General features: G+C 54.9%; 1 protein-coding gene across 3 annotated transcripts in view; it reads right to left on the reverse strand.

The window, feature by feature from the left end:
* Window positions 1-22,675, reverse strand: part of DUSP8 (dual specificity phosphatase 8) — a 55,158-nt gene that overhangs the window by 12,543 nt on the left and 19,940 nt on the right. For 2 of the 3 annotated variants that reach the window (XM_068944773.1, XM_068944774.1), the window contains exon 3: window positions 14,556-14,694. In XM_068944773.1, the coding sequence (XP_068800874.1) occupies window positions 14,556-14,694 (139 nt within the window). Of the gene's footprint in view, window positions 1-317; window positions 828-14,555; window positions 14,695-22,675 lie in introns of those variants that run through there. The other variant, XM_068944775.1, reaches the window with a different exon arrangement.

Consider the following 22,675-nt stretch of genomic DNA (forward strand, 5'->3'; position numbering starts at 1 on the left):
TTCTTGCACCTCGAGACCTTAATTTTCCTGCTGGTCCCCGCGGGACCAGGCTAGCTGCCTCTGAAACAGCTTCTGCAAATTGCCCCCGCTTGGAAATTCTTCATATCCCCCCCTCCGAATCGCTCTCTGAGCTCCTCCGGCTCCGTGCTGGCCAGCTGCCTGCTCTCTTTGTATCGCCGCCGCTCACGCTCGGCTCCCCCGTCAGCCGCTCCACAAAGGCACCCTCTGGCCCCGGGCGAAGCTGCGCTCCGACGGCAACAGCCCCCTCGTCCCCCTCCGTCCCCGTCGGAAGGAAAGGAGCCGGCCGGCTGACAAACCTCGCATGTCCCTGCTCTCCTTCATCCTCCGCACCCTTATTTTCAGCTTCAGCTGCCCCTCGTGCATGTCTGTCCAGAACTGGTCCTTGGAGGGAGCAATCATTACATCCAAAGGCATCCAGGCAGCTGGGCTGCGGCTCACACAGGCACCTCTTGCCCTAGCGAAACAACAGCTGGCGGGCGAAAAAAATAGCAAAAAAAAGCCACCTCTCCAAAAAAAGCAGCCAACGCTCCCCCCACGGCAAAGCACGGCAAGCCTCCCCCCAGCTCCAGCCTTCAGGATGAATCGGAAAAAACCAAAAGCGGAGGGGCCGGGGTTGGGGGGGGGTATCGTAAGCCCCGTTCCCAGCGCGGCCGCCTGCCCGCCTGCTCCGCTCTCGCCCCGTGCGCGTGCAGCTCCGGAGGCAGCCTGAATGAGCTCAGCGCACGAGCGAGAGCCCGGCCGAGCCGCCGCGGCGCGCTCATAGCTAACGGGTCAGGCATGCGACCGCATTCCTTACTCAGCACACAGACACGCAGCGCAGCTCGGGGGCTCCGCCGCTCGCATACGGCTTGCGCAGGGCTTAAAGGCGCAACAGCTCTTTTTCGCCCAGCCCCGGCCGCCCCGAGCGCCGCGCGATTCTGCTGCCCGGAGAGCCGCGGGACGCGGCCGCGTCGCCCAAAAGCCGCAGCTGCTGCACGAAACGGACCTCGGCGCCAGGCTGCATTCGACTCAGGGGAGTTAATTCGGCGACAGGGACTTGAAGCGAGGAAGCGCTGAGCTGTGCAGCTAATGCGGTTTGCAGGTGCCCATCGCCGGGGTACCTATCACCAGCACTGCTGAAGAACAGGGCTTTATTCCAGCTGGGAGCGATCCTTCCTCCTGGGTAAAGAGAAATGTGGAAACCTCTTGGATTTATCAACTCCGTGTCCTCTCCCACCACCTTGGGCATCAGCAGATAGGAGTGAGCAGGAGTTTTGCCTTGTTTGGAAGAAACCATTTTCCAGAGGGCTGCCCTGCTTTAATGCTGCCCCATGATCTTGAGGGGGGAGATTTACTGGGGAATGGTGTGTGATCAATATTGCGTGCCAAGAGGGTGGCTGCCCCTCTCTTCAGCCCTGCTGCCCCCTTTTTTTGGCCCGGCATGAACAACAGGTACCCCTAGCTGCATCGTTTAGGTCTGAATGCCAATGGGAGCAAAGGAAACGCCATGATCGTCAGTTCACAGTGGGCAAAGCGAGGCAGGAAAGATTAAATAACTTCTCCAGGGTATAACAGGAGGCTGCTGCAGAGCAGACCTCTGAAGCTGACGGCCCAAAGGGTAGGCAAGTTCCCTCACCACTGGCTCATCTTTACTTTCTGATCCTTGACGGCTCTGCCAAGGCCGATGCAGGGACCATGAGCCAGGCACCCCTGAGGACACTCAGCCTGGGGGGGATTCAAACAGCTAGAGGTGAAAGGGACCCAGCAGCTGGGGGTGAAAGGCTCTGGCCATGGGCTGCTCACGTCCATGCCAGAAGGAGCAGCACTGTGGTGAGGTCTGAGCCACACGTCCAGCTGGCACGCAGCCGTGTTGGCCAGAGTTATTTGCTCGGTCCCAGAAGAGCCTCTCCCTGGAGGAGATGCACCCGCTGCCGTGGTCTTTGCCGGCAAAAGTACAGTGAGAAGCTATGAATGGTCTTTCCTAGTCCCATGGGGGCTCAATCCATGAACAGTGATTTCTGAAGCAGGTGGGGGCTGCCACATAGTCGTCTTTGCATTTATCCCCCTTCACTCCCACCCTTGGTGCTCCTTCATATGTCCCCACACAGCTCGGCACAAGCTTTCTGCTCTGCACCCAGGCCTCCAGCAAACCATTCAGGATTAGAGCAAGCGAAGGGCGGGAGGCGGGGGGGGGATGTATTGTGTCTTTGAAAACCAGAAGCTTTATGGGCTGAAAAACCCGAGGCTGAGCCATATGTGAGTGACTTCAGTGTTTTTCCTTTGAATGACATCACATGAGATGAGGTCATCGGCATTAAATGAGTGCTCTCCCCGCCCCCACCCCCACCCTTCCCGCCCCGCGCGGAGCCAGCCTCCTAACGAGCCCTGTTGTTGTAATGAATATGCTTTGATTATTATCAGATGTGGGTCAGAGGTTGGCTAAAATTCAAAGCGTGCTTGAACGAGACTGGAAAAAAAGAGGAGCAGCGTGCCCCCCACGAGCCCCACGGGGAGCGGGGGGCTCCCCCAGCCCGGGCGCCCGGCTGCAGGGCCAGACCAGGGTGCTGCCGCTCGGCACGGTGGCCCACCCGGGCTCTGCTCCTACCCAGTGGCTCTTGCCCGGCTGAGGGGGATGACGGAGGAAGCACTTGGCGAGACCCTAAGCGCCATCCTCAACCTACCCCCCTGCAGCAACCCGCAAGCACGCATTTGCCTTCCTGCACTTCCCTCCGGTTGCTGCTGGGGACTGACTCAGGCTTCGAGAGCCCCAGGCACAAACTATTTTTGGGCTGACAGGTTCCTCCAGGATGGATTTGGACCTAGTTTTCTGCTCAGAGCAGCTGGGGCTGGGCGGCGTAGGGCAGCCGGGAGCTGGGCATGACATCTCAGACAGCCCTTCGTGCAGGCGGCGGGCCTGCGTGCGGCCTCCCTCCTGCCCGTGCTGAAAGAGAGGCGAGTGCAGGTCCCTTCACCAGCGTGAGAGCTTCGCACATGGAGATGCCAACTGCAGTCCACCTTCCGCAGGAACAACCCTCCTCCCTGGCTCCATCCTGCCTAAACACCTTCCCATCATCTTCACCCCTTCACCATGACCAGGACAGAGATTTGGAGGTGGTACTGGGCTAGGGGGGAGGCAAGCAGAGAGAGGAAAGGCTATTTCTTAGTCTACAGGCCAGTCCCTCATACATATCCTTTACATTAGACCTCTTCTGCTCCGAAATGGAAGGGGACGATCCCCAAAGGTGACCTGCTTTGGAGGACAGGGGCCAACCGCACCTCCTTGGCACGTGTCTCCATGCTCCATCCATGCTTACTTCCAGTGTGTTGGTTCCTACCCCTCGGCCGCTTCCTGGGGCACCCTCGCCCCTGTGGTCCTCCCGGATGGGCCTCCGTGAAGCAGGGAGCGAGCGGTACATCGCCGCACGCTCCCTCGGCAATGAGGCCCCTGCCCTGCTGGCCCTGCTTAGGTGTCACCGCTGGTCAGGGCTCGCCAGAAACAGTTTTGCTGCTCCCCCACTGAAACCTGCTGCATTCGGCCAGAGAGGAAACTAGTGCGACCTGGCTGCAATGCCAAAGAGCAGAGCGAGGCCCTGCTTAGCACTTAAACACACATCAGTGACTGTACCTATAGCCTGGCCCGAGGCCAGCCAGGCGCTGGCCAGCATTTCCTTTCCCCACCCAGCACAAGGACCTTATAATAATCACAACCTCAGACCTTTTGCAAGGACGGGGCCTCAGGAAAAAGGGGAGCTGGAGGAGGGGAGGCAGGTTTCTCAAAAGGAAGGAAATCATAGCTGGGCACACGTTCCTGTCCAGCAGGACTTCTTACTGGGAAAGCTTCCTTCCTCCCTTTAGCTTTCCAGAAACGAGAAATGAAATTACATGAGGATTTTGTAAGTCTTGGCAAGCAGAGGTCTCTTCTTCCATAACCCCCTTCCCTTCTTTTCCTCCTTCTCCTCTTTCTCCATCCCTCTCTGCCTTTGGCCCTTTTGCTCTCCTTCTCTTGGTCCCATTGGTAAAATCGCAGCTGAGGGGGAGGGGACGCACCACGGAGTAATTATAGAAGCAGGAAAACAAGCTGTCTGACGACAGCGTTGCTAAACGGGGAGGTTTAGAGCATAGGTCTGGAATACAATCAGCTTGCACATATGTGACCTGGCTTAACCCCTCCCAAGGATGCAGCGGCGGGTCCAACCGGGGCCGAATCGCTCAAAGGCATCGCTGAGTCCAAACGGAGGCCTGGGGTGGCAGCCTGCCCTGCCGCTACGCCGCCGGCTCCAGTGACCACCAGCGTGATAGTGGAGGTGGCCAAGCGTCCTTACCTCCACTCACCGTCCCAAGCGCTTGGGGCCGGCTGCTGGGACCTCCAGGAACGGCGGTACAGGGCGAGAGCCCAAAGGAAAGGCTCCCTGAAGCGAACTCGCCCAAACAGCCTCCGCAGCGTCTCCATCCCGACCTGTTCACAGCAGTCCCTGAGGGCTTCGCTGCAGGAAAGCGAGTCCTTCCTCTCTTACTGTGCACCCGAAAATGCTTTGTGCGAGAGGGAAGGAGGTTCGGAGAGTTAGCTAAAGGTCCAGGACTGTAAAAGTCAAGAAACCTGATGTTATTATTTGAAGGTAACCTTTCAGGCCCCAAAGCCAATGCTCTGATTTTCAAGTAAGTGTCTCTCCCACTAGGCTGGCAATAGTGCTCTACATCCATCCCTCTGAATACCTGGTATTTAAGGAGAACTGAAAGAAAAGTAGCAGTGCAGATAAGCCCTCTGCACCCTAGCCCGACTGCCTGAGAAAAGCACGGCACAATCCAGCAGTGGCACTTCTTACGCTTGTCCCTTCTTTCCTCTTTTGTTCCCGAGTGGATGGTTTTTAGATGACGAATTTCCCCCAAACAATCAGGATCCCCATTGACATTTTTAGTAAGGCTGGTTCTTCAAAACTCCCAAAGCTGGAGAAGCAGGGAACTGAAATTGTTAAGTCACTTGGGTGCACGCGCACACACACGCACACACACACACGCGCACACACACACACAGGCGCATGCGCGCTCTCCTGTCCCATCCACATTCCCCCTGGCACCCACATGTGCCCACTCCTTCCTCATACCCACATACTTCACAGCATGACCCTTGAGCCAGCAGCGCCCCACTGACTGACACCAGCTGAAGGTCTGCGTTTCTCACTTTATAACTGCACGCTTCAGGACAGGCATGGCCACAGCTGGGGAGAGCTGCTTGTAGAAGGTCCAGGGGTATTAATTAGACTTTAGAAGAAAAACATGTAGCTGTACCTGATGGATTCAGGCCAGGTGCCCTGGACACCACCACACTCCACAGCATGATTACCTGGCAGTCTACAAGTACCTGATGTAGCCTTAACTCTGCACAAACACGCACATTCAGGCCTGTCTACTAAGCAGTGGAATCAGAGGAGAAAGTACCAACATCCCGATTTAATGTAGCCATGTCCAGCCCTAGGCAGGCAACATTCTGCCAATCCAACTTTTGCTTTACTTCTGTGAGAAATGGCCCATGGCTCCTCACTGACCACGCACGGCCGAGTAACTCCCCCAGCACCCTCCTCCTGAAGTGACAAGATGACGTCCCTCCATAAAGCACACCTGCGACAGAGCCTGGAGATCTCCAGCTGCGAGCTGCCAAAGCCTCGCACCCGCTCAGTTCTCGAGATCCTGCAGCATCCCAAACTGAGTGGCTTCGCCATAGCCTACAACATGGTGCACGCGTGCTACCTGCTCCCCCAATTAGCAGATGAGAGGTAAAATCAGCATCCCCGTGCTGCGGGCCGCTCAGGCCCTGCCAAACAAACTGTGAGAGTGTTCCTCCGGCTAATCCGTTCAGCAGAGATGTCTATGCCTCGATCTGGGCTGCCTGGCAGATCACAGGCACCCTCGGGCACAGTGGGTGCATTAGGGAGGGACCGAGGCCCTGAGGAGCTGGCCACAAAGACTTGCCCAGGATGGCTGCCTGGAGAAGCGGGGTTATGGGGGACTGGGCAGAAGGAGCCGTGGGTCCCAGAGAATCCACAGGAATTGCTATGGTTGTTTAGACCACCAAAGACTTCAGGCTAGCTGGAGGCCTGTTCCCTCTGGAGAGGTACTCACCCCAAAGTCTTCAGGTGAAATTGCTGAGCTGTCCACAACAGGCTATTGGGAAGGTTATTCTGAAATAACCAGCTAAGTGGGAAGTTGCTTCCTCACTTTCAACAGTTGCTGACTGGTGACTGAAGTGTGGGTGTTTGGGGTATTTTCTTTCTTAGGTGTTTGATTATTTTTCCTTACATCAGAGTCGTAAGAATGCCTCAACCCTCATTTTCAATCCTGCTAAGCTTTTAGCTTCAGTCACAGCCATGACAAATTTTGCAGATTAATTTGTATTTTTGCCTGCCCTTCAGATTCACAAGGCATCTTCAGCTCCTGTTATTCTGACAAAGAGTAAACCCTCTCTTCCTTACTTGGCCCTAGTTGCTGGTTTTGCACCTGCCTAGTTTGGCTTTTTGCATTCATCTTCTCTTTTATTCTGAACCGCCTCAATCCTCTTTCACATCAGCCCTCCCTCTGACCAGTGCTGACTCCTGTCCCTCAATCCAACATACTTTAAGTGGAGCAGGCAGCAAGGAAGATACCATACTAGCAAATGGCTTCTCACTGACATGATATGAAAAAGCTCCACAAAATTTCCAGCCTAACAAGCGCTGTCATATTCAGCCATCCTGGTATTTGATCTCCTTTTGGGACTGTCTCTATACAGCAGAAAAAAAACCCCCAAAACCCAAATTCCAATTTTTTGTGAACTGATCTGTCCCTGGGTCCTTGTCTCAAAAGTAATTCCAGCTAATGTTGGGCCCCGTCACCAGTCTGGGCAGCTCAAACCAGCTTTCAGTGGAAATCCCCTTTTCTTTTTCACTACTTCATTTCATCCACTCTTAAGTCACCTGGCTTTGGTAGGTCCCCCTGAAATTCCCCAGCTCCCTGGTGCCTTGAATCTCCGCAACAATAACTGTGTTGGACTTGCGAATGAGATCAACAACCCCCTCCCCCCCCCAAGATCAAGCCAGTCACATTGTTACAACTCGGTGGCTGCTGTCGCCTGTTGGCCTTGATGATGATAATGCAAAGAAGCCCTTAATTCCCACAGTTCCCTGATGCACACCAGGTCCTTGCTGAAGACCTCACCCCACAGCTCACCTCACGGCTTCGCAGCTCCCTTAGGAGGACAAAGGGACCTCATCAAAAGGCAGATGACGTTTCCAGTAAATTGCATCCACTGATTCTCCCGACTCCACTACTTTGCTGACACTCATTTGGCAAAAAATAGGGTGCCAACAAGCTCTTTTATCCCACTAGAAAGGAGGGCACCTCTTCCTCAACAAACCTCCTCCAGATGGAAAGACCTTTGGAGGTCTAACCCAAACACTGGCACCCAACTTGTCAAATGGGCATGAGCCGCATCCTGAAGGCCACCAGCACACCATGCTCATGTCTCCCTGAGTATTTATGAGTGCATGTGCAAGAAAGGAGTGCAGGGAGAGGAGGTGGGAGAGAGATGGATGAAGAGATGAGTGACACCTCAGTTGGTCTTCCAGAACATGCAGACTCGCTGCGGCACTGTTGGGCTGTATATGGTCTGGGCCATTGGCCAAGTCTGTCAAGGCCAGGCAGTTTCTGAGGAGCTTGGAGGGAGGAGGATGGAGAGTGGAGGGCTGGGAGGGATTTCTCACTGATGATATTGTTACATTCTTTCCGAATCCTGGGAGTAAACAGACGGTCCAAATTTAGAAAGAACAGGACTGGAAAATTTAAACATTCCTTGAAGAATTGGTACAAACGGAGAGGGGGGAGGGTGAAGAGGGACTGAAGATGATCTCACACACACACCAGAGCCAGATGAAAAGCTCATGACTTGAGTTCAGAAAGCAAGCGAGGGGCCTGTTTCAGGTTGGTGTGCGATATTGCAAAGATAAAGCTCCCTCTGTGCACAAAAATAAAATGAAAAGAGCTCCTGTCATGCAAGGAGGGTCTCAACTCTAACGTTCCTCCACATACCCTCTCTCCTGGAAGCGAGCTGGGGAGACAACCATTGCCCCAAAGCCTTGGCGCTAGCCAGCAAGACCATGTACTAGCACTCCTTCCTCCCTGGCCTTTAAATTGCGGTTCACGGGAGTTTTGTCCAGCTCCACGAAGGACTGGGACCAGCGTGTATGCCAGTGGCTGGATATAACCTCAGGCTACACAGGGTCTCAGGTCTAAGACTGAACCTGTCTGAATGTGAGACTCGTGGAGCACACAGGTCCCCAGCTAAGAGTAACACCAGCCCTTGTGAGAAGCAAGAGCCCTCCTTTGCTGTGCTGAGCCATCTGGAACAACTTCAAGAGCTTGGGTTTGCTGTGCCCCAAGGGTGCTTCCCCTCATACCTTCTGCAGAGGGCTTGAACATCATCTGGAGGAGCATCCTAAGCTCTCCGCTACCACTTCTTGCCACTGAAACAGCGAATACCAAGCCAGATCTCCCTGAAATCCTCTGCAGCTGAACAAATGCAGGGAGAGGAGCTGGTGAAGCTCAGCACCCAGCAGCTCAGCACCACACTACAGCTCTGGCCAGTCTCCAATACGAGAGCTTGCATGCAGGAGCCATCAGGGGCTGATGGAGCCAGACTGCTGCTGCTTCATAAACAGATAATGGCTGTTAATAAAAACAAAGCGGGAGTTTGCAAGGGGGAAGGGAAGAAAAAAGACAACTGAAAAAAAAAGCAAGGGTTTGTGCTGAAATAAACAAAGGTTAAAGAACAGTCAGGCTCCTGCAGGAATAGCAAAGCTCGGCTGGGAGGGAGGGAGGGGGCATTACGTAATGCAGGAAAAATGTTGGCTCCATTCAGTTTTCCACCACTTCATGTGATGTCAGGAAAACCATATAAATCAACAGGCCTTCTGCTCCCACGGATGGAGGGCAGCAAGCAGCACTATTTATACTTACACAATTAAAAGAAAAAAAAAGGAAAAAGAAGAGTAGATGATGATTTCCAAGACTGGGAACAATTGACTCAGATTCCTCCTTGCAAACCCGGCTGGAATCATTGCTTGCGGTGTGTTAACCCTTGATGGGCCCCTGCCATCAATCTTGCCACCCCCAGCTCGTCTGTCTTTGCCCATCAGCCTCTACCAGCTGTTTCCAGGCAGCAGACTCATTTGAAGAATGACGTGGGCTGGAGATGAACAAAAATCACCAGGCACCGAATTCATACAAGATGGGGACACCAAGGCATGGAAAAAGAGAAGTGATTTGCTCAAAGCAACCTGGTGGGGACTCCTGGGTCCTGTCCCATCTCCCCATACCTGCTCTAGCTACTAGACTTCACTGGGAAAGCAAAAGATCTTCTTTCTGGGAGAGGGGAATTCCTCCCTGTGTCGGCTGCTGCTGCTGCAGTTTCAATAGCCATCGCATTTCATAAGCATCACCCCGGAGGAAATTCCAGTCATATGTCGAGGCTGATGAGAGCTGGGGACCACAGAATGGGTCTGGAGGTTTTGGGACTTCTTCGGATTCTTTTTTTTTCGATTGTATCTTCATCATTAGGGGATGGGAAAGGGCTATCAGTGCAATGAGTTTAGCAGCCTATTTCCCTTGTAATGACAGACTGGCTTGGGGAGGAGGGGAGAGGGGCCACAGATTTGCCTTTGGTGAAGAGTAGACTCCCCTGGAGCAGCCGGACACCTCCTGTTTTTGGGGCAAACGTGTCCCTGCAATTGGTACAAACCCTGACTTGAGCAGCAGCGGCCATCCACGGGGGAGACGTGGCCCTGGTTAGGGCAGGTGTGCTGGTCTGGGGACTCTCGGGACCGAGTTCCCAGCCCCTTTTAACAGTGGGAACCCCCCAGCTCTCTGTGGAAGGGCAGCGGGTTAGGTAGGCTCTTAGGCAATGCAGAAAAGGAGTGAAGCCAAACAGGTAAGTTTGATTTCTGTAGTATCAAGAGGTTTACTTATGCTCTAAAAGCAAAGAACGAACCGGCTCGGTAGGGTGAGCCCATTCCTTTAGCTCTGGGTTGCTGGCATCTAGATACATCTATATTAGGGACAGAGATCAGCTCTTTAGTATGTAAGATACCTAATTTACTTGCATTTGACTAGGAGCAGTAGAAACTGTGCAAAGCAGAAAGAAAAGCCTGGCTAAGGTCAGCAGGCTTCCCAGCGTTTCCGTGTATGTGCATTACAGCCTCGACCGTGGACCTTGCAGCCATATTTTGAAGGTGAGCGGCGAGTCCGCTGCCTCGGAGGGTGGCAGGTGATGGAGGGTGGCAATGGGGAATTCCTCCTTCACTGCCAGGGGAAGAAGTCTGCAATTGCTCAGCTAAGCCGCTGTGCTGGCTTCGTGGGTGCCCTTCTGCCTTTGGTGAGCAGCACTTGCGAGCACAGGGAAGGAGCTGCAGTGCCTACAGTGCCCTCTTGAGACACTGCACACAGCCAGACTTTCAGAGACGACTGAGACTCTTAAATCTGGAAAGTCATCCTCCTGTACAGTGTCCTCCCTCTCCAAAATGCAGGCAGCCCCCTTAGTTAGTCCCCTGGAAAAAGCCCTTTTCGCCTCAGTGAAGGATGCTGTGCCGGGGGCTGGCAGCACCCGCACCCGCCGCCCCTCGGCTCCCGCCGCCAGGGATGTACCTTTTTACCAAGAGGAGGGCTGCTATCTCCATTTCCCAGGAGGAGCACGGGTGTGTAGGAAAATGATGTGTCTGAAGCCACACATGATTTCTGCAGCAAAGTGGCAGCTGAATGCAGATCTGAGCTCAACTCCCCACTGTGGCCACCAGCTCCCCGTCCCAGGAGGACCTGGACACCTCTTCTGAGAGCAGCTAAGAGCACAGGGAGGTAGTTTGGGCAGGATGAGGTGCAAACAGGAGGAACAAAAACAGCTAAGGTCACCTTGTACTCCTCCGATCTCCTTGTACTAATGCAGCTCCTCAGTCTCTCCTCGGCAGTCAGTAGAGGGATTCTGGACTGACACAGGTGAGACCAGAATTTGACCCAAAGTCTTTGCGGGATGCTGGCTGCCTTAGCAATCCAGCAAGCCGCCTGCCCACCCCCAGCACTGTGGTCTTCTGCACCAGCCGGGCAAGGGGCAGGCAGCACTCCTGCCAGTGGGCACCTCTTGGGTTTACTCTGGCAAGGAGTCAGAATCAGGCCCTGCATGCAAATCCCCCTCAGACCTCCCAAAGCGCTGCAAATCTGGGTCTACAATAAACTGGCTGCTGCCCACATTACAGGAAGGAGGAAACTGCGCGAGTTAGAAAGTGTGCCCAGCCTCCCTCTAAATGTTTTCAGCAGTATTTTTGAGTCATGATTTCCATATAAAACTCAGCAGCCATGACCCAGTGTTCTACATTTCAGTTCCTTTTTTCCACACATTAGTGGCCTGTGTTTCCCATTAGCAAATCGGCAGGCTCCAGGGTGTGCGGCTCATGACGCCGCAGCAAAAGGAGCGCAACAGGCTTTGCCAAAACCTCAGCAAGGCAATTACCAGCCACTTCTGGGAACATGCTCCCTCCTGCTCTGGCTGCAGCAACTCTTTAAGGACTTCTTTTCGACAGGGGAAACGGAGGGAGGAAGGGAAGGGCTGAGAAACCTGTTAACAGGTTTTAATTAGGATGTTTTAAACTTCACTTAGCACCTAGTACAGACAGACATACTCCTGCTCGGGAGTCTTTAGTCTTGGCTAAACGGAACAGACGCAGAGGATGGAAACGGCAGCGCCAAGTGTGGAGGATGTGCGCGTGCACGCACAGGTGCATGCCTGCTCACGCATGCTCGGTGGCGGGGACGCCGATGGTCAGAACGGGTCTGTGTCACACCACAAATACACCCCACACCCAGCAGGTGCTGACTGCACTAAAGAAGGGAGAAGATGTTTAAAGCCTGGAGAAGAGCAGCCAGGAAAGACAAGAGCAATGTGTGCACAGCCCCGAGCATCGGAGCAAGGTGGCCAGATAAAGCAGTCAGAAACACCCTCACAAGAGACCAACGTGTGTCAGCGTGAGGCTTACTTCAGGTCCAGGCTTTCTTTGCCCTGCTGCTCCCCGGGCAGCCCAGCACCTCCCTGGCACGGGGCTGCAGGGAAAGCAGGTAGCTGCTCTGTGCTCAGGTCACACAAGGGTCCCTCCCAACCTCCCATTGCTTTCCCAGAGCGGAGGAGGCTCCAGCGGGTTGCTGCCTCTCAGCTCTCTCCCCCACGGCTCCATCTGTGCCAAATCAGCAGGTAGGGCAACGGCAGCAGCCTGGCCCAGCCCCACGCTCGTGAACGGAGGGGAGGCACGTCCCCCTCCCAGCTCTCACATCGGTTTTCTCAGTGTGAAAGCAGTAGTCAGCTGGAAACGGGGCTTTCAGGGCCACCTCACTGAGCCCTGTCACTGCTGCCGGCTGCTCCCGAAGGGAGACTTGGGTGATTTTTGCCAGCTAGCTAACGCACGGCAGCTTCCTCTTGCTTGACCCTGGGAAACCAGAAGTGCTGCTGGTGGGTGCCGGGCTCACATCGAGAAGGCTGTTTCCTGACCCATCCCAGTGACTAAGCAGGTTCCTTCCTAGCTGTGACCAAATCTGCCTTCTCCTCGTTACGCAACGTGCGCCGAGCGGTGCCCTTGTTTATGCCACCGTGACCTTGGAGCTGCATGCCCGCAAGCTGCCGCTGGCCGCAGGCTGTCATGCCGCTCGGCTGCCGTTGCAGGCTCGCAGCGTCAGCCTTGAGGAGTGGCCTCACCTCCCGCTCACTAGCCAGTTCTGTCACCCTGTCACACCCTCCTCAGCCAGGCCAGGTTAATTATCTTTACCATGATTTTATGCAGGCCTGGCTTGTTTTTGAAACCCTCAGACTGTCACCCTTAGGTGATTTATTTCCCTTATTGCTCTACTCTGTTGTCCCCATCACAACCCAGCTGCTCTTGTTGCTATTTCAATAGCACCTACTGATCCCAGCTGAGAGCAAGGCTACCAGCGCGCTGGGCGCTGTACAAATGGGTGAGAGGCTGATCTTGCCCTCAGTACCCAAGAAGCTCAGCCGAGCGCAGGAGAAATGCTGGTGCAAACGCTGCTGAGCCAGGGTACCGCCACCGGCATTTCGGCCACTGCCCATGGGGGCACTGGGGTGCCTTCCTGGGCTGACCTCTACAGACAAGTCAGGCTGCGTGTTTACGCTTGCTTGTGCTACCCACAGATTTTGTTGCCCTGCCCAAACTGCTGCGGGGTTGTGGGATTGGTCACTTACTTCATCCGTGCGACAAAAAAAAGACACAGAGGTTGGCACCTTTCTTCTCACCCCCAAAACAGGATCAAATCACAGCAGGACAAGGACAGGCCTGGGAAATGCTGCTTCTACCTCGCTGCTCCTGATCTCCGTGCTTCTGGCAACGCCCAGGAGCCTGGCTGAGCTGATCTAGCCTGCAGTGCCGCACGTGGCAAGGTGTGCCACTCCTCCGTGGGCCAGAGCCGGCTGCTCGTGCCCCGTTCATCTAGGGATGCATGGGAGGGTCACAAGCTCTGAGATGGGAAACAAGCCAGGCAGGAGCTGTGCCTTCCCAGCCACTGGGAATTACAGGGAGCTTTAACTTTCCCTTCAGCAGCTTGCCACCTCTTTATCCTCCTCTTTGTTGCGTCGGAGAGTTTCATTCATCGATTGCCTGCCTTGGATTTTGCTCGTGCTGTCGCTGAGCTGGGAGAGCGGCGCTGGCTCTGCAGCAGGGCTATAATTAGAGCAGCGTGCTCACTCTCCTCCTGCACGTGGCCTTCCTGGGGTATGCCAGCCCCGGAGGACCCCGATTCGTTCCAGTGATAACCCTCGGCCCCTGCCCTTCCCACGCTTTCCCTTTCCCAATGAACACACTGATTTCCTCCCCTCTCTGTTTAATAAGAGAGAGGGAGAGCAGAGCTCTTGAACGGAGTCCAGCCCCTGGTGCGTTCATCAGATATTAAGCAGCGCAGGGATGGGGGAATGAAGGGCTGCTTTTGGAGAGAGGGTAACTGGATTCATGCAACCATTGCTCCATCGCATCCTCCCCTCTGCATTACCCCATCCCCAAAACCACCTCTCAGCAAGGCTCTTATTTGACGCTACTGGTGGCCAGTTGTTGACCAGCTCTAGGAGCTGGAAGGTGCAAGCGCAGAAAGACTGCCCTGGCCAGTGCTGCACGGCCACAGCCATCTTAACTCCACAATAATCACATAACCGCCAAGTGAAAGAGTAACCGAGTCCTGAACAACTACAGAAAATGCCACAGCCTGCTGCAATTCACCTGGGTGGCCAAGCGACTTTCCAGGGTTCATCTCCCTCCCCGGCTGTTCCCATCCTTCCTGCCTGTCTTGGTGTCCTTGCGCCTAGGAGGAAAGCCCTATTTGGGAAGGAGGGAGGGGAGCAGCGTACCTCAAGGTAGGCACGCACCTCCTAGGAGCCTTACAACGCTGCCGATCCAAGCAACATCACCAGTCACCATCTCTTGCCCTCAAGAAGAAAGGTATTCCCACCCCAGCCAGCAGGCAGAAAGCTCTGCTCTCCCTGCTCCTACCTGTGAGGATGGAGACGCTGTGGAAACAGCTGTCCAACTTGCCCAGGAGGATGGAAAGGAAGCTGTCGGCAGCCAAGCCGTTCACGTCCCGTGTGCTCTGGTCGTAGACCACCACGTCCTGGTGCTCTTCTGCCTCCACCTGCAGAGGGAATGGCCACAACAGGGTGTCAGAGAAAGGGCAGAGAACGGAGGATTCGCATATGGCATGTTGTTGTCCACAGCTGCTGTTTCAGCCTGGCTCATAAGGAGGACAGCCCCAGGCGGCCACCACGGAAAGCAAAGCAGAATGCAGTCATCAAACAAGCAGGAGCCCTGGTTCCTCAGCTGGTCCACCCTGGGGAGAAGGCTCCGTTCAGGTGTTGCGGGCACATACCCAGCGCTGAACAGACAAGGAGACTGATCTCGGCTGGAGAAAACGATTCTTGAAGGTTGAATGCCAGGACCTGTCCAGGGAGCTGGAACAGGAAAGAAAGCCAGCATGGGATGGACACAGAGTGAACACACTCGCTACCCTTTTCCTGCTCCTGGTATGGGGCGAGGAGAGGGACCCGGAGCAGGGAAACGCACACCACCCCTGTGTCTGCCACCTCTTGCCAGGCTGCCGTCTGTCTAGCTCCAAGCGTCTCACGCGAGCGGGCTCTGGTCACCAGGCCACGGCCCAGAAAGCGTCACATAGAGCAAGGCTGTCGCTCTGCTCCACGGATATAAATGAGGTTTTCAGCACAAACGCCAGTCAGAGCAGCCATGCCAACTGCGATTGCTTTGGAGTATCCTACCCAAAATACAGCTCCTTCCCAACGCCCACCCTCGCTTTTCCATTACTTAACCGCATCCCAGAACTCCTCGCGACACCTGCATGCAGCCAAGTCCTCCCCCTCTTTGGCAGTCCGAGCCCGCATGTACCCACAGACGGTCCTTCAGCCATCCTATAAGCTGTGCTCTTTCACCATTTCCTCACCACCAAACCTTTGCGCTAAAATGCTCCTCTCCAGCCTGGCTGGCTGATATTAAAGTATTTGGGCCTGACTTCTGAAGGCAGGGGTGCTCCCAACGCAGGCTTTGTCCTCCGGCTGGAGCCACTGCTGAGAAGGGGCTTGAGGGGCTACAGCTCCTGGGCTGCTCTCACATGACTTCATCTGTCATGAAGGGCACCCAGACCCTGCTGTGTTGCAGGATTTCCGGGGCAGGCCGGTTTGCAGGGTGTACCACAGATCCAGGCAGATGTCTCTGCAGTGTCAAGTCTCATGAAGCCCGGTCATGGGTGGATTGCAATGAGAGAGCTCAAGGCACAGCCAGCAGCGTCTACATCTAACGGAAGGTTAATGCATTAAAAGAAGAAAAAAATCCTTGCAGGGCCATGGCTCAGCGCATCCACTGAATAGTCTGATGGATGGCATACGCCTGCCTTGCAAGCTCCCGGCCTCCCACCCTTCAGGGTAAGGCGCATCGATCATGCTACGGGAGGAGGAGGCAGCAGCTGTGGCGCAAAGATGGTACAAAATCAGCCAGCCGCGTCCAGCCCAGAGGGGACGGCAAAGCCGTCTCCGTTGTGTCCCCAGTCACAGCTTAGCAGTGGGCAAGGAGGGAAGACCTGTACCCCATGTAACAAGTTTGCTGTTCTCTGCTAGGGCTTGTGTTGAAGTTGCCTTGCAAATACCCACTGCCCGGCACTGGGGGTTAGGAACCATCTGCTGTACGTCACCGATGTTTTGCAGCTTGGGTGCAGATCCCACACAACAAGGGTGTCCTCATCTGTACCCATCTGCCAGCTAGACCCTCCAAGTCCCTGCCTCTGTCTTCCTCAGGTCTAGTTGGCTTCTCGGCCAGCTGTCATTACCCCCACGCAGCACACCCCTGGGGCTGAGAGCCAAGACCAGCCACCCCGAGAGCCCTAGATCCACATCTGCGGTCTGATGTCTCTCACTCCCTGCACCTTCACTCCCATACGCACGGCGCAGCGCCAATGGACACTCGTGTGGCCCTTTCATAATCAAAGTATTGCTGTGTTGGCCCTGTCCTTCTCCCTGTGCAAACGCCAGAGCGTGGTCCTGGACAGCAGCAGCCTGTCATACCACTGCTCCAACATTTTCTATGAGGCTCTGCATTACCCAGGGCAGAAGAGCACCAGGACTCGCTTCCCTGACTCCTAACCGATTTCCTCAGCCTGCAGGCTAGCTGCAGTATGGGGAGCTGAGTCCTCATTGCAGCAGGGCGGGAGTGCCCTGGGGCCAAAGCGACCAGCACTTCCAGCTCCCCGAGGTCTGAAATCTCTTTAGGAGACCCCTTGAACTGGGAAGCATTTATAAATACCTCCTCCTTTCGATATATCACTTGCATGCAATGTCTTACTGCGTGAGTGGATTCACTCGGGGTTGCTGTAGATACTAACGTGGCCCCAAATGAAATGCTCCAAATTTATCACCCCTTGGCAAGGTCTACACGGCAGTTAGAGGTGTAAAGACAGAGTCGATCTTCCTGAAGTAGATTTAGTCCAAGTCACCTCAGCTGCTGGTAGCAGTGAGGCAGCAGCTGCTAAGTCCACAGCCAGACCCCAGGCTGGGCTGTGCTACTGCTTTGACACCCTGTTGCAGGTGCTTCCCTGCTTTGAAACGTGAGCTACATCCAAATAAAACCGCAGCGCGCACTGATTTAGCTGAGCTCATCATGCCTCCTCACTGCAGTGGAGGGCCAGCCTCACGCTGTCAGAAATCACTGCCAGAGCTTTGTGTGCAGCTCTGCAACAGCAAGAGGCGCTTCTCAAAGGAATCGCCCGCACTGGGAACCGGAAAGCAAAACTGACCACGCTAGTCTGCAGAAAGAAGGGAAAAAAGAAAGTGGCAGACTGAGGGGAAGAAAAAAGGACACTGGAATTCTACAATAAGACAACACAAATTACTTACGCTGCCCTGGGTAAAATTAGTGGTCATCTATGGTAATCTCATTTTCATTATCTGTTGCGCATATAATAATACACAGTACTATTTTTATAAGGCTCGCTGTTCAAAACATGGGCAAAACTCTTCAGCTGAGAAGCAGTTGCATTAACCCAAGGAAGCCATCTCAGTGTAAATCAGCTAAGGATCGACCCCAGCATCTCTTACTGAGCTATCCCTTGCCAGAGGGCACGGCACGGAGGCAAGTCAGCCGCCGTGGAGCAGGGGCTCGGCCGGGCAGCACGAGCGCCCGCCGGGACGGCTGCAGGGGGCAAGCCGGGGAGATAACAGCTCTGGCCGAGTAGAATTATCCCACAATAGGATTTAGTGTTCCTTCCACCCGGGGAGGCTTTGTTTTGGCCATTACTGAAGGGTTGCTGGGCAACAGCAGATACGTGTGACACGGTTTACATCTTATTAAAGTTATAAGGTTTCACTCAATGTAAATGCCAAACAAGCGCTGGCCTCGCATGGCCCAGCTGGGGCAAGGTCTGCACAACAGTCTAAGGGGAGAGGTCTGCTCAAAATGAAAAGACATGGCTTGCCAGAGGCACACGAGGAAGCCCCACGGGCTTGTAGAGCCCCTTGCCCACGGATGGAAAGAAGTTTAACCAGGTTCCTCAGTTCCTGACATGCTCCTGGTCCTCAGGGAAGGCAAAGGACCATCTCTGCCGCTAAATACATGGAGGTGAAAAGCTGAGCAGGGGCAGAGGAGGAGGCTAAAGCTGAAGAGATGGTCAACGCCAGATTGGTGCCTCTACCTGACAGGGGAAAGGCTGAAGACAGAGGACTCCCTCCGCAGAGCACCACCTCCAGGAAAGGAGCCTGGGCTGGGCAGGCATCAGGCAAAGCAGTGGTGACTCCCCTTCCCGCTGCTGACCTGCGGTCCCGAGAGTGCTGCCCACTGCGATGGCCTCCACCCCATGGGAGTTGCAGGAACCAAGCCCACAGCCGCCCCCTTCCAGGAAGCATGGCCGGAACGGGTCCCTCCACACAGCTGCCAGGGGATGGGAGGCCAAGGCACATCAAGCCTTTTGGCCGCAAGTTGAGCTTTAGTGGGGCACTAAGATCAGCTTGCAAACACACGCATGGGCTTCAGAACTGGGTCGCCCACTCCACCCAGTGGAGGTGTCCCAGGTTTGTGCCTGACATCATGCCCTGGCCAGCGCAGGAGGCTCCCCTTCGGCCACCACTTGCGGTTGCCTTGACTTTAACGGAGCTGGACTGTCAGGTTTGGGGCTGGGCGGTCACAGGGAGGGCAGCTGCTCTGCAGGGCAAGGCCCATGCTTTCTGGCGCATGGCCCCTAGTGTAATGTGCCATGAACCTGCTGGCTCCATCACTCTGGATGTCCCCGTCTGGTTGCAGAGAATGCACACATGCAATCTCACCAGTGGACACATTGCTCGGGGAATTCAACTGAGAGCCCCGGCTCAGGAAATCAGAAGACAGGATCAGGCCAGCCTGCTCACCAGCTTCCCCCCAAGCCTTTCAGGAGCTCACTGCAACACAGGCCGTGGCTCTGCTGGAGAAGCAGGGATCCTACCTGGAGCAGGGACCACCAGGGCCCATCCAACAGCTCAAACCATACTCCAGCAGGGATAAGCACCTTCATGCCAACCCCACTGCTCCCCCTCACCTCTCATCCTCAGGCTCCAGCTGAAGATGACTTTCTTCTGGCCGTTTCGACCTCAGCACTCGGTAGTTCAACGCGGCTCAGACTGGGATGAGAGAATAGCACTGGCATGGGGCTGGCTGGCTCGCCCCAGCGTGGCACAGTGAGAGTCCCTGCTCTTTCTATCGCAGCCTCCCCAGCTGCTAAGTGGGTTTAATGATACTTGTCTATTGTGTGAAGCACTTGGAGCGCTACAGGTGATCTGGGCTAGGATAAGAGCTAGGTGTTCTTATTATCCAAATTACTACAGACATCTCAGTCACATATTGTTTCAAAATACAGTGAATCACCCCACTGAAATAACAGTACTTCCATAAACATACAGAGCAGCCAGGCACATAGCTCAAAAATGAGCCCTGGCTCTCCCTAAAGCAAAACAGCTGCTTCCAGAACCACGATCCTAAAGTAAATAAGTAAGTGTTTCTTACAGTCCTAATAGACCGCTGTCATGCCTCACACCGCTGCTACAGCTACTCCAGGGGTAGCTACAGCTCAGGAAGGAGCTTCAGCAGGTGTAGCTGTGGAAAGACTTTCTAGGGTAGACTTTGAAGAAGTGAAATCTTCCACATTTCCCTCAAGAAATCAAAATAAAACTCTAAGCAGAAACTGAGCAGGGACTTCCCCAAACCTCTTCCCCTGAAACGACATCGAGGATTTGCATTGCTCTATTCATCACTGAGAAAAGGGTTGAAATATAAGAACAAAGCAGGGCAACCACTGGTAGCATTTTTGGGCAGAGGAAGACTATAGCTAACTGGAAAATGAATGGCTGCTGCAGTTTCCCAGGCCGGCCAGCACCCCTACCAGGGAGCTCTGATCCCTGTCCTGGCACATCAGGTCCTGGGGAGACGCATCTGCCTGGTGGGGACATGACACGCCTAAGGGGTTGAGGAGCTTCTCATGTTGTCTAGGGCTGAGCGCAGGCATATTTCAAGACAACGCGGAAGGAATTATTCAATTTCCCCATTTCTTCTTCCCCACAAAACAGTCCTTTCCCAAGACTTGCACCAAGAAAGCCAGGAGCTGCAGTTAACCTATGGCACTGCTCCAAACCAGAGCGTCCAGAAAAGTTATTAACCGGAGGAGGAGGGTGGAAATGCTCCCCGCGCCAAGGTGACAGCATAGAAATTGCTACCTTTCCTTAACATCGGTGTGCTCAGAGGGGTGCAAGCATAGGGAGAAGCAAATTAGCACGTGGTGGCACAAATACTCCCATCCGCTTTGCTTGTGTCCATGCAAGAGGAGAGCCAGGCCGGGTCCCTGCAAGCTTTGCTCTGTTTTAACCTGTGCCTGCTCCTGCTACCCATCAAGGTGATGGGCAAAAAGCGATCCCTGCCTGGGGCAGAGCCAGGCCGGGATGCACAGATCAAACTCTCTTTGGATGCCAATGCAAGGAAGGAGGAGGAGGGAGCGCACCAAGGTGGGGTTTCAGACCTGCCCTCTCGGCCCCGGCTGCAACGGCTGCAGCGCAGCTCCCTGGACGCCTTTGTCTCTCCAGCTTGGCCCCAGAGGCAGGAAACGCGGGAGGAGGCGGCAGGCCTGTCAGGAGGCATAATGGGGCTGGACAATTGCGCCACTGATGTCACCCTTCCTGCCATCTGCTCGCGGCGCCAGCGCCTCGCACCCCCCCCCCCCCCGCAAGGCACTGCTTCACCCCGCCGCCGGCCCCCTCCCCGAGCCGCCCGGCAGAGGGTACTGCTCTCCCGCCGACGCAGCGCCGCGGCCGCTCGCTGCCCTGCACAGGCTGGCAGCACGGAGGGCACAAAGCTGGGTGTCACCTTCTGGCCCGGCAGACCTCCCCAAAATCCCAGGCACGCTCTCTGGTCCTAGGTGAGCACGCAGCTACATTCAGCCTGCCTGAAACTCAGATGGGAGATTTTACACCTTCCCTCCACCTGGCTGGGCTCAGACCTGCGAGGAGGTTTCAACCTGCTTTGCATTTGGCTCCACCTCTGCTGGCCCCCTGGGCACCCGCTGCCTCCAGGGATGGGGACAGGGACAGGCAACACGGCCTTCCCGTCCCCGCACATGGGCCCAGACCTGATTTTATCGTTCAGCAGGTGCAGCGCTAACAGGAGAGGCAGGGAGCCTACAAAGGCTGAGGTTCCCCTTCTTCGTATTGCCCAAGGTAGCGCATTTCCTGGTTTACTTTCAGCTCCCGAGTCTCCTTCTTGCCCAAAGGACAGCGGCACAGCTCTGTCCTCCCACTCCCACGTTCCCAAGCCTCAGCCTGTCCCCGTGGGGCACAGCAGCTCCCAGGACCAGGGGACAAGGATGCACACCATGGTAGAGCATCAACCTCATTCAGCCTCAAAACTCCTCCAAGGCATCCCTCGGGTCTCAGAGCTGTGGTCCCGCCAGAAATACCTAACAGCCCCCCTCAAGTAACACTTTTTTCCCCGTGTAACCAAGGAGCAGTCGTCTGTCTACCCTGGGGTTTGCGGTCCATCACACCCAGGCGGGACATCTGCCTCTGCGACTGCCCACCGCCACTGATGCGGTTATGGGGGAGGTTTCTCCAATGCTCTGCTGCTCTTCCGGAGGGAGCTGAGCCCTTTGAAAGGTCTGTCCCTAAAAGCGTAGCCTCTTGTGAGGTAAATTAGAGGTGCTAATAATCCACTTTGAAGATGTCTCCTCCAGTTTTTTGCTCCATTTCCATTTCTGCTGCTTGGCCTGGCTGGCAGCCAATGTCCGTCCTTCCCTTCTGGTACCTAGCCCCCATTCTCACTCCTCTTTGGCAGAAACACCTCTCCTCACAGTTTTCTGTTGTTTCTCCTCCTGCACCAGTTCAGCCAGTTCTCCAGTCACATCCCTCACCTGCTCAGCCCAGACAGAGCTGTGAGCACCTCCCTTCACCAACCTCAGACCCAGAAACCTTTGTTCTTAGACCCCGGCGGAGCAACCACCTTCCCTTTTGTCCCTCTGGAAGCAGGGACATCTCCACTAATACTTACAAATCTGCCAAGGCCACATTCCTCTTTCGTTAATCCCCCCCTCCCTGCCTTGCAACACTGCCCTCCCTCCGAGCTCAGCAGCAATACCCTTCAACCCACTTAATGCATTTAAGGAGGTTTAGAGGGAGACAGGATACGAAAAGGGTTAAAGGTAAGAATTTTTGATGGAGGTCTAAAACAGCTTGCAAACATCCCTCCAGGGCTACACAAATCCTGAGGTGGCAGCCCAAATCTTATTGGTTTCTGCAGGTCACAAAATACATCCTTGACTCAAATGACCAAAATTGGAGATTGTGGGGGAGGAGAGCGAAAAGGGGAAAAAGCATACATCACCCCAATAAGACATGCCTCTTTGTGGAAACACTGCTCTTGGGTTTGGGCAGGCACAAGAGGCTCAGAAACCCTGAGTGACAGCCATCATTGCATGAAGAGCAGCTCTGCTGGAGTCAGGACAAATACCCCTGATTTATGCCAGATGAGGACATGGCTGTGACCCTCCCTTCCTCCTCCCCCAGCTTCCTGGGGCAAGTGGCTTAACCTCACAAGGGTGCCCTGAAGCT

The sequence above is a fragment of the Struthio camelus genome, chromosome 5 (genome assembly GCF_040807025.1).
Source record: "Struthio camelus isolate bStrCam1 chromosome 5, bStrCam1.hap1, whole genome shotgun sequence".
Classification (NCBI taxonomy): domain Eukaryota; kingdom Metazoa; phylum Chordata; class Aves; order Struthioniformes; family Struthionidae; genus Struthio; species Struthio camelus.